Source organism: Protopterus annectens, chromosome 6.part1, assembly GCF_019279795.1.
Source record: "Protopterus annectens isolate FY-2018-M chromosome 6.part1, PAN1.0, whole genome shotgun sequence".
Lineage (NCBI taxonomy): Eukaryota > Metazoa > Chordata > Ceratodontiformes > Protopteridae > Protopterus > Protopterus annectens.
The window spans coordinates 243,391,642-243,402,259 of record NC_056738.1 but is presented as its reverse complement, the minus strand read 5'-3'; the positions used below and the strand labels follow the sequence as shown (position 1 = coordinate 243,402,259).

Below are 10,618 nucleotides of genomic sequence, written 5' to 3'. Positions count from 1 at the left end.
CAGCTACATGTGCACTTGTCCTGAGGGCTATATCCTTGCAGAAAATAGACATGATTGCGAGGACATAGATGAGTGCTCCCAAATCACACCATGTGATCAGATTTGCATGAATACTGTTGGGAGCTTTAAGTGTAATTGTACCAATGGATTTCAGCTAAAAGGTGACTACTGTAAAGACATAGATGAATGTATAAATGAACCTTGTGATCATGAGTGTGAGAATACTGAAGGATCCTACAATTGCTATTGCCACCTTGGCTTTAAACCTGGGGAGGAGGACCCCCACACCTGTGTGGATACAGATGAGTGCCAGATACCTGGCACTTGTGAACATATGTGTGTTAACTACATTGGAGGGTTTGACTGCTATTGTAATGAAGGTTATGAGTTGGACTCAGATTCAACTTCCTGCAGAGAGGTCATGGCAACAGAAAGAAAAGAAACAGTAAAATTTCCAATAGAGATTACAACTCCCATGATAAATACTAACCCACAGCCTGTAGAAACAACTCAGGAAGACAAAAGTATAATAACATCTATAGAAGACTATATAATGATTGCTAAGCTACCATCTGACCTTCCCCAGACAACAGTGCAGCAAGAAGTCACAGACGAAATCTTGCACAAATTTCAATGGCGAATAAAACAGGCATCAAGTAGTCCTCATACAGAAACAGAATTAAACACAAATTTAATTACTGACAGCAAGGACATCACTACAATACATGAACCGACATCTGCACAAACAGAATTATTAAGTACTACAACAGACACTACCTCTAAAGAAATGTATTCGGGTCCTACGAGGGTCAGCCTGATTCATGCAATGGAAAGTATATCACCGAAGGAAGCTATTACAAAAGCAAGCAGTAATCTTAACATTCATTTCACAAACAGGGTAAAGGTTTTGTCATCATGGACTGCACAGAACTCTCTACAAGGATTGAATAACTCCTCTTCAGTTCATTTTGATGGGCATACCAAAGCAAACCCAAAGAATGATGACCGCTGGTTCACTGTGGCCTTACTGGTACCTCTCTGTACATTTCTGGTTATAATGTTGGCCCTTGGCATTGTGTATTGCACTCGATGTGGGAGTAAGAGCAAAACTAAGAGCATTACTGATTGCTACAGATGGATAACAAACACAACAAACAAAACTCCTGCCTCCAAAGGCAATGGTTCAGACAAATCAAATGCATAGGTACTGAACCCACAAATAAATGACACGTTTTGTGATTCGCAGGCAACTGCATATTTTGTCTGAAATATTGCAAAGATGCAAGCCATCTTGTGAAGGATTTTTTTTTTCTTTTATAATAAAGCATAAAGTCACTAGGAGAAAAACTTGTGAATATTGTTAATGATTGGTGCTTGCAGTACTTAATGTTGCCTAGTGGTGAAAGAGTTGCTACTGAGCTACAAATCAACCACTGATGATTAAGCAGCATTACTTTTTCCCAGCTATATGGCCTATGGACCAAAAATGTTGACCTTGTGTTGAATTATTGTAGAGCATTCAAGAAACTGCAGCAAAGTCATGTGTACAGTGTAAACCAAATCTAAAAAAAAGGACTTGTGAAAAAATCAGGTATATTTCATTGCTGTCTTGTATAGACCTTTTCTTTAGTTAACTGTTATCACAACTGAAGCATTTGTAAAAGTGTGCATACTTTTTTGTTACAGCATGAATATTGTTAATTAAAAATTATTTCACTACTGTTTATGGCTGTTTATAACATACACAGTGTATGGGTGGGGGGCACAATTTGAATAGGGAATGCACATCTGTCAGAGCTATTCTTAATTTCTGAATCTTATTTTTAGAAACAGGATGTTTATGTTAAATTATTTTTTTAAGAAATTGCATAGATAGTTGCCTACCAACACCCTGACCTTTATTTTTCAGGCTGAAGAGTTTTCTAAGCATATACTGTCCCTTGTTATTGCTAAGTGTACAACAAAGCCTCAGGAAACCAAAATAAATATGTATGAGAGTCTTACAAGTCAAACTAGAAAGCTACTCACTCTTTAGGAAAACTCAAGGAGCAACATGTTTGTATTATGTACTATTTGTAAACCTGATTGACTAAAAAGCAGTGTAGAGTGTAGAATTAGGCAATTGATGCAATATAAGAAAATATAATATCCAAACTTGTGTCCATTTCTGTGGGAGATAAACACTCGTAGACATAAATCAAGTAATGTCTCAGCAGGCACTGAGCTATAACATTTTAGAGGTAGTCTGTAACAGTTATGGACAATATCATATTAAATGAACCATAACTAAAACAAGTAAAAAGTAAAATATTCCCTCGCTTATTCTGCAGGTCACCCACTGTCAGAATCATAAGATGACTATGGTGTCATAATATTTATTTATATTGAACTTCTCCAAGTGAAATGAATGATATGGGACTTAGATGGGCCTTCAGAAATCAGTGCTGAGTGAGAATGTGCATGAGTGGGAGGAGAGAGAAGTCAAAGTGAGAAACAGACCTCAGAATGAGAAACACAAACTCTGGCAATGAAATCCTATTTTGTAATACAAAGAAAATAGTAGTGATTGCATTTACGACACTGCTAATTTAGTACCGTTCAATATTTTGATTACATGCTTTCTGGAGAGATGTTGAATAAAGTGTCATGTTATAGAATTTCAGAAAAAGATTCAGAGACAAGACAGAAAAGTAAACGGATGTTACTTATGAGGAAGAACTGTTCTCATTTATGAGAAAAGCATTAATAATCTGTTTTATGCTCCCAAACATACACAGACACACACACACACACACACACACACACACACACACACACACACACACACACACACACACACACACGTGCTGTCAAAAAGATGCATCCTGAGCTGACAAAGTGGAGTATCCTACCCCCTCTATTTTAGCACTTAGAAAATGCAGTGCACCATTATATTGCATAAAGTTTATGCACAGTACATACTGCAATCATCACATTGCACAGTTTGTATCCTACTGTTTTAGAAAGTTCAAACTTACATGCAAATGCTCACATTTTCAGAGTATAGGAAAACATTTTGCTGTATGTTGAGAAGTAATAATCTTCATGAAATTTGCATCATAATATTTCCATAAAAGAACAAAGAAAACAAAAAATCCAATAACAGATAAAGGACAGCTAGTAAAAAAACAGTAGAACAGTTCATACACTTTTATGCAGAGACATAAACTGCCATTTATCATGGCATCATGGGGAAATATGTACATTCCAAACATGAAACATACAAAGGCTTTACCAGACTGCCTCAAGAAAGCAGATGGGCATGTGTTTCAGCAATGTACTTAGGCTAAAAACCTTTCCCCAGTAGTTGTGGACATGTTTTGGCCTTATAATGACCTCTTCTGCATGCTGTTAGTGAAGATGTGTTTTATCCTAAAACACTGAGCTTTTGAGGCAGCTTTTGCTGTTATTTATCCCAGATGTATATGTTCCTGTGCCAGTGTGCAGAATGTTTTTCAATATTTCAGTGGAGAATTACATGGTTTTCATGATACCATGTCAGACTGAGGTTTTTTTACATGTCTTTATATGTTTTGTCAGCGTTCTTGTTTCTCTTTGAAGCCTCCGTGCCTCTCCTGTGAGAGTTTCCTTTCTTGTTCCCATCATTATTTGGCGCTGTATCAGGAGATGATAATATCAAAGGCTGATTTTTAAACTTAATATTTCATAACATCAGATACTTTCCATATATGGCATGCTAATTAGTACAAATAAAAGGCCCAAACTGATGTCCATTTATATTAACATATGGTATGTTGGCCTAAGTGGATTATTAAAACCCTGTGCCTAATCTTACGTTTTTGAGTCAGTCTGCTAAAACATCACAGTTATTTTCAGTGACAATTAATATACATCCCATGATGATTTGATAAACTGGAGACAGTGTGTTTTATTATCGTCATTGCTTGAGATTTTATCCCTTCTCATCCTTGGCAAGTAGGTTCCTGCATTCCCAGTTAATATTTCCATTTCCTCCATCCTGCATCTGTCCAGTGATTCTCTACAGTTGCTGCTTGATCTGCACTCAGTTTATTGGCTTTGCTGTACTGAAGCACACAAGGCTTCTACGTAGTGTTAGTTTTACCCAGGACAGGTAATATGGCACTGCCATCTCAATTTTGCCCTTCCTCAACCAGCTATTCCAGTTACAGGGCTGCTGTCATAATACTAGTCATCTGTGGAGTCAACCTACTTTGTAAATACATACATTGTACATTTATCACAAAGAAAAAAATAGAAAGAATAAAGATAACTTCAGTGTTCTTTACTTCAGGTAATATATCTTTGTTATTGTTGCTGCCAAAAGTCATTGTAGCAACTTTCTAAAATTAACTTGGCTTTAGCTACATCTCTTGATAATGTCTAATATTCAGTGAATCTCAGCAACATTTCTAAATGCACTTGCTGAACAGATTGCAGCATGCATTTTACTATTCTTTCTTTGATAAAAAAAATAAAAAAATGAGGGCACAATAATTCCATGCTGTATAAGAATACGAACAAATAAAGTAAAATAAATAGGTGTTCATCCGGGAACTTATCAGTTCCACAAAAACACACTTTAACGATGGCCAGATCACCGAGACAAGATTGCCGACACAACACATCCCCAGAAATGGTGAGTAGTGGGAAATGGGATGTATTCCCATTTCTGCAATGTGGTGCATTCTTGGAGTTGGTGTATTTATGTAGGGGGGTGTTGTGTGCGCAGGGGGGGACTATACACATGTTTATTTTTGTGTTATAACTGTATTGTAGACACGGGAATACATTCTGTTCCGTAATACATATACTAACCATTGTCAGGGATGCTTTGTGTCGGCAATCTCGTCTTGGTGATCCGGTCATTGGTGAAGTGTGTTTTCATGGATCTGACATGGATCCATTCATCCATATAAAAGTTTAGTGCTTGCTTTAACAGCTATCTTATTGACAGTCCAGAAGTTCTCACACTAGACTGTCTTTATGTCAGTAATGTAATCTAAGAGCCAACCATTTTGTTGAGTCTTTATTTCACCCTTTTTTTAAACAAAAGATAAGCAAAGAAATGGCTTGCTGAGTTGATAATAAAAAACATGCACAACATTAAAGCACAACTATATTTAAGAACCATAAATCATACCATGATCACTTACATGGCCTACCAACATAACTTCTAGTGTTTTCTGACAATATATGTCAAAGGTTATGCCATTTATTACCAGTTCTGCACAATACTGAGTACTGCCTTTAAGATTCCTGAAATAGCTGAAGAGGGCCTTGTGTTTGTCCTTTCCCTGGGAGGCTATCTTAACCTCTTAACTGGCATTTTTGGACCATATTAGACCTCTTAGTTTCCTATTTAGTTGAATCAGAGAGCTCTTGTCTCTGTGAGAGTTGCACGTTCTGATTTTGACCATGATTTTTTTCTTTTGCTATATAGCCTGTTAACTAGTAGTCCACCAGTGTGGTTTATTTTTATTACGTCTGGTAGGTACAGCAGCCTCAATGTGGCCATTTATATGTTTGTATAAGGTTTCTGGTAAATAATTCTGCATACGTAGCTGTATTCTTGGGGGTTTGGGGAAGCCATGAATTTTGACAAACTGTGACTTAATAGGAAGTACTTTGCTTTAGTATAGTCCCTAACTGTTATGGGTTTAGTTCATATTTCCAGGTTGAATTTTATTTTGAGGCAAATATTTTTGTAGTCTGACTTCACCAATGAGGGTATAACATGGAGGGGGGGGGTCTCCCATATTGGTGGGTACTAGGTCCAAGATATTTGATCCTCTGGTTGTGTTGGAGAATGCTCTATCTGCCGAGGGTGTCTAGGTTGATGAAGTCTAGGAAACACTGTGCCTCTGAGTTAGAGGCAGTGTACATTTCCCAGTCTATAGATGGGTAGTTAAAGTTTCTCATGAACAGGCTATTTGGTTGGATGGTGAGCATCTCTAGTAGGTCTAGGTAAGAGTCATGAGCTTCACAGATTATAGATGGTGACCTGTAGCTGGTCAGTGCATGGCAGAAACCCTTATCTATGGAGACTTGGATATGGGTGAACTTCAGGGTATAATCCTGTTTAATTAAACTGGAGTTCTATTTGCTGCTAGCATAGAATGAGACACCTCCACCTTTAGCCCCTGTCTGTGCTTCTGTGGTCTAAATGTGTGGAAGGCACTCTAGCTTTCTAATGCTGGAGTATTTTCTGCAGCTTTAAACCAGGCCTTGGTAATAGCACTGATGTCTACATTCCCCAGTGTGAAGACGACTAGTAGTGTGTGGAGTTTCTTGTTTAGACTCCTAGCAGTGAGCAGTAACACCTTAAGGTTGTATTGATTTTTTTTTTTTTTTTTTTGCTATGTTGGTAGCTTTTTCATTTTGACAATGGCTAAAGATGGCTAAGGGGATGGATAAAGTTTTAGCGAATATCTGAAATCCAAGGGGGAACAGGTGCAAACCATCCTTGCAAAGCAAAGTGGTCTGTTAACCGCATCCGCGCATGGTGATAGATATTAGATTCTCCTTGAGTGACACCAGCAACTAAGCCAATTATTAAACACAACAATTTTCTGTTCATACTGTGACAGCATCCTTTGTCTTATCAGTATTTCTACACAGAGGAGAAATAATTTCCTGCTTTTGTCTCCTGTTGAATTTTATTATGCTCCCCAGACTTTTTCTTCATTACTGTATTCTCTCCTTGATTAAATAGATAATTTAATATGGCTTGAAACTACATAAAGTAGTTGATTAATTCTCAACACTTCTATAGCCTCTGTTTGCTGAAGTTCATAGGTTCATACATAAGATTAAGGAGAAGACTGCTTCTCCTTAATGTCATCAGAGCATGCCTCAGAAGTGCCTTCAAATTAATTGACAAACACATCTGTCTGGCAATCAATAACCTACTTAAATAGCACTCCTCTCTTGTAAACCTTAGGTCAGTGTATGCATATAGCCTTACTCTTCTTTAGACCTGTAAAATAAACAACCTAACTCGATTTTCATCGACAACATTTGACATGCACCAGTCTTTTAAATGATAGGAAAGCTGAATCACACTCTACAAAATGTAATATCAGACTCTTATAGTGTCTACAATTCAGTGAAGTTGGCATAAAGGAAATTACAAATGAAATATTATGCATCTCAAAAGCATTCTTGCCCCTTCTTCCATTTTCTTGTTAGCATCATCCCTCCTTCAATTTTAATTTGTTTTACCAACAATAACTAACTTGTGTTTTTTTTTTTTTATTTTATCTAAACTTCTACATATCGGTTTATTCCACTAACCATGGAAAATCATTACTTACCATAAGCACGCGACCCTTTAATTTACCATGTTTTAGTACTATTGTTGTGTGCAAAAAGATACATTTTTCCCTTCATTGTCTCGGCAGCATTTTTGTTTGGGACTCAACAAAAATTAGCTAACTAGCCTGTGAAAAGGACATACAGCTGAATAGTGTTAGTGTGAACTGTAGCTTTAAGACATTTCAGTTAAAGGAAAAATGTTTTTTGAAAGAGGTCAGTACAGAATAGAATTTCTCCTTACCCTTAGAAGGATGAAGCCCTGATTACAGCTTAGCCGACCCAGGTATGATTAGTGGCTCAGGTGAAGGACAAAAGTAGCAGGGAGAGATTGGTGTGCCTGTCCTGGGTGGGAAGGTGCTAGTCAATGATGTTTGCTAAGGGGAGGCATATTTCAAAGAAGGGGTTTGTCCTTGGACACAGTCAATGAGCATTGAGGGATTGGGAAAGGGAAACTGGGATGCTGTATAAAGAAAAATGAATCCCCCGAGAGAGAAGCATTGATGGTCAAGCTTCCAGGATGCTCTTAGGATCCATGACTGGGCCCAGCAAATGCTGGAATAGTCAAGGGAGTAGGGGGATAGCTGGTAGACCTGACATGGACATGGCACACTGTGGGGTTGAGTCAGTATGTTGAGGTCCAAGAGGACCATAAATAGGATTTCTCCTTACCCTTGAGGAGTATTGACTCTGAAATTAATTTTATTAGTTGTGAGGGTATTGGGAGAGCAGATTTCTACAAGGGAAAGTCAAAGTATCCACCCACCACATAAAAAGCACATCCCTTCTGTACTGGTTCAGGTATAGTTTCAAATACTTGCTTTCAGTAAAAACTGCATGTGATTTAGTATCATTTATGTGCCCTGTGTCCTATTACCATATGTTATTATTATTAATCTGATTTAGTATCATTTAACTGTGTGCCCTGTGTCCTATTACCATATGTTATTATTATTAATCTGATTTAGTATCATTTAACTGTGTGCCCTGTGTCCTATTACCATATGTTATTATTATTACTACTACTATTATTTATTTTTGTCGAACTTTGTGAAATACCTTGTTAAAATCTAAGCAAACACTATCTAGGGCACCTACTTAGTAAATGACTTAAAAACTATTTCAAAATGGAAATGCAACTCCTCCAAAAAAAATCTTTAAACTTTTATGGCATCACATTTTTTATGTGAACCCATGTGTCCCAACAATATTTCAACACTCTTCGGCATCAGTTTTCTGTCTTTCCTTTTCTTCCACTTCTGTAGAATTAAATAGTCTCCCCTTTCCTTTAGTATTTCAGTTCTGTTCTATTTATTGTACATGCTCGGTTAAGAGAGGCATAATACATGCTACTAGCTCTTTTATCACCTCTTTCAGAAGTCTGTGATTAAGTAAATTGGGGTCCTCTGTCTTATTCACATGACAACTACTGTAAGTGTTTGCATGCTTTAAACTGTCAACATTCTTGCTGTCATTTGCTTAAAATAGTAGATCCCCTAATTTGCACTAGCCAACTCCTTTTGAAACACACAGGCCTTCCATAACTCAACCGTAGTAAACTGCATACCTAACCCTAAAACTACTAATCCGTAGCACTAACCCAAATCCTTGCTCCCTAAACCTAACCCTAAATCTCCATCTCACTCTCTAACCCTAAAGTCTTCAATTGCTCTCTTACCCTAATCTCCACTTCCACTCCCTAAAGGGATCTTCCCCTCCCACTTCCTGACCTAAAGTCCACTCCAGATTGCTGCCTAAAAATGTGATCTAAATACTTACCCCATCCCACTCCCACCCCACAGCTTGAATTCAGATACCCATTCTGCCAAGGTGCGGCAGCTACACTGTCTTCATACAGCTGTCATACCATGCCCAAATATCTTATATATTATTTGTATTTAGTTGGTTTGGGAAGGTAGCACACTGATCACAATATATCATTTGCAGGTACTGCCTACATATTCAAGTTTGACTTTGAGCAGCTGCCCATATGACCTGTAAAATGTTTGAGACTCTGGCTGAAATATGGTGGTATTCAAGGATCTGGGATGTGAGGACTTGAAGTAGAATCTTTACTCACATTCATCTTTAAAAAGTGTATAAAAGGTGTAATTATTTTATGTCCAGACTAGTATGAAGATTCCCCCCTTATCAATACTTCATTTATTGCAATTAAGTTTTCCTCCATTTGTTTTTGTTAATGAACAAAACTATATGTTCTGTGACTCTGCCTTCTAATGCTGAATCTCTGCCAAAATGTTCCTCTCTTGGACAATGTCTTGGTATACCCATCTTGTGCAGTCTTATTCCCCTATATATAAAACTTGCTATAGTTTCTTCATTTTGGAATATTGCTATCCCATCTTACCTGTTTCTTTATTCTTTATGTGATGTTGTTGTCATGATATTACATTCCTTAGACTTCCTGAATGCCAACCTTTGCTCTCAAACTATCATTATAAAATATACTTTTTTCTTCATTTTGATATATTAATTAGTTATAGACAATGATTTGGCTAAAAGATTCAGGCAAACATTCAAAATGCAAATCAGTCTAGAATGCTACAGTTTGGAGAGCTCTAATCAATTACTCCGTCTGTAGGCATAATAATCAAAGTATCGACTCATTCTGTGGCCATGATAGTTTGTACACTTTTATTTTATCATATGAATTGTAGTCTGCCTGATGATGATCTTGAATTCTTGTTACAGAACTTCTGTTTTTCTGTCATAGGTTCATAGGTAGATACTAGGCTATCTGCCCTAGGGCATTTATAAGCCTATCCAGAGTGTATTTGGCTTCCGCCTCCCTATTAGATTAGCCTACTGTGCCTCTGTAAAGTAGGTCACAGAAGGTACCCTTTTAAGATTAGTTTACTGTGCCTCTGTCTAGCAGGGACACGGGAGAGATCCCAGGGGTGAATTTGCGATTTCCCATCCCACGCGTCCAAATTTCGCTTGAAGAAGGTCAGCGAGGGGCTATGTCTAACATGAATTGGTGTTCTATTCCAGAGTGAGGGGAGCCTCTGGGAAATGAATCTGTCCCTCCAGCATGTCCTATTTACTTTTGTACTAAGGTTTAGGTCCCTGGAGCGTGTAGCTCTAAGGGACTTGGATTTTTTTGAGGTGGAGCATGTCCATTAATTCTGGGTTTGACATGGCTTTGTACGTCAGGCATAGATCGCCTCTGAGTAGGTGATAAGCAACTAAGTAGAGCTGGAGTTTCTTTAGTCGAACTGCATAGGACATCTGTTTGTAGCCCATGATCCTCTTGGTGAGGTACTTT

The 10,618-nt window shown here is 37.7% G+C and overlaps 1 protein-coding gene across 1 annotated transcript in view; it reads left to right on the top strand.

The window, feature by feature from the left end:
• LOC122805488 (endosialin-like) overlaps window positions 1-1,724 on the top strand; it is a 2,687-nt gene extending 963 nt beyond the window's left edge. Inside the window, exon 1 of the mRNA XM_044075675.1 lies at window positions 1-1,724. This exon is cut by the window's left edge and continues 963 nt beyond it. Coding sequence (XP_043931610.1) covers window positions 1-1,204 — 1,204 coding nt within the window. The 3' untranslated portion in view covers window positions 1,205-1,724.
• Window positions 1,725-10,618: the final 8,894 nt, after the last annotated feature.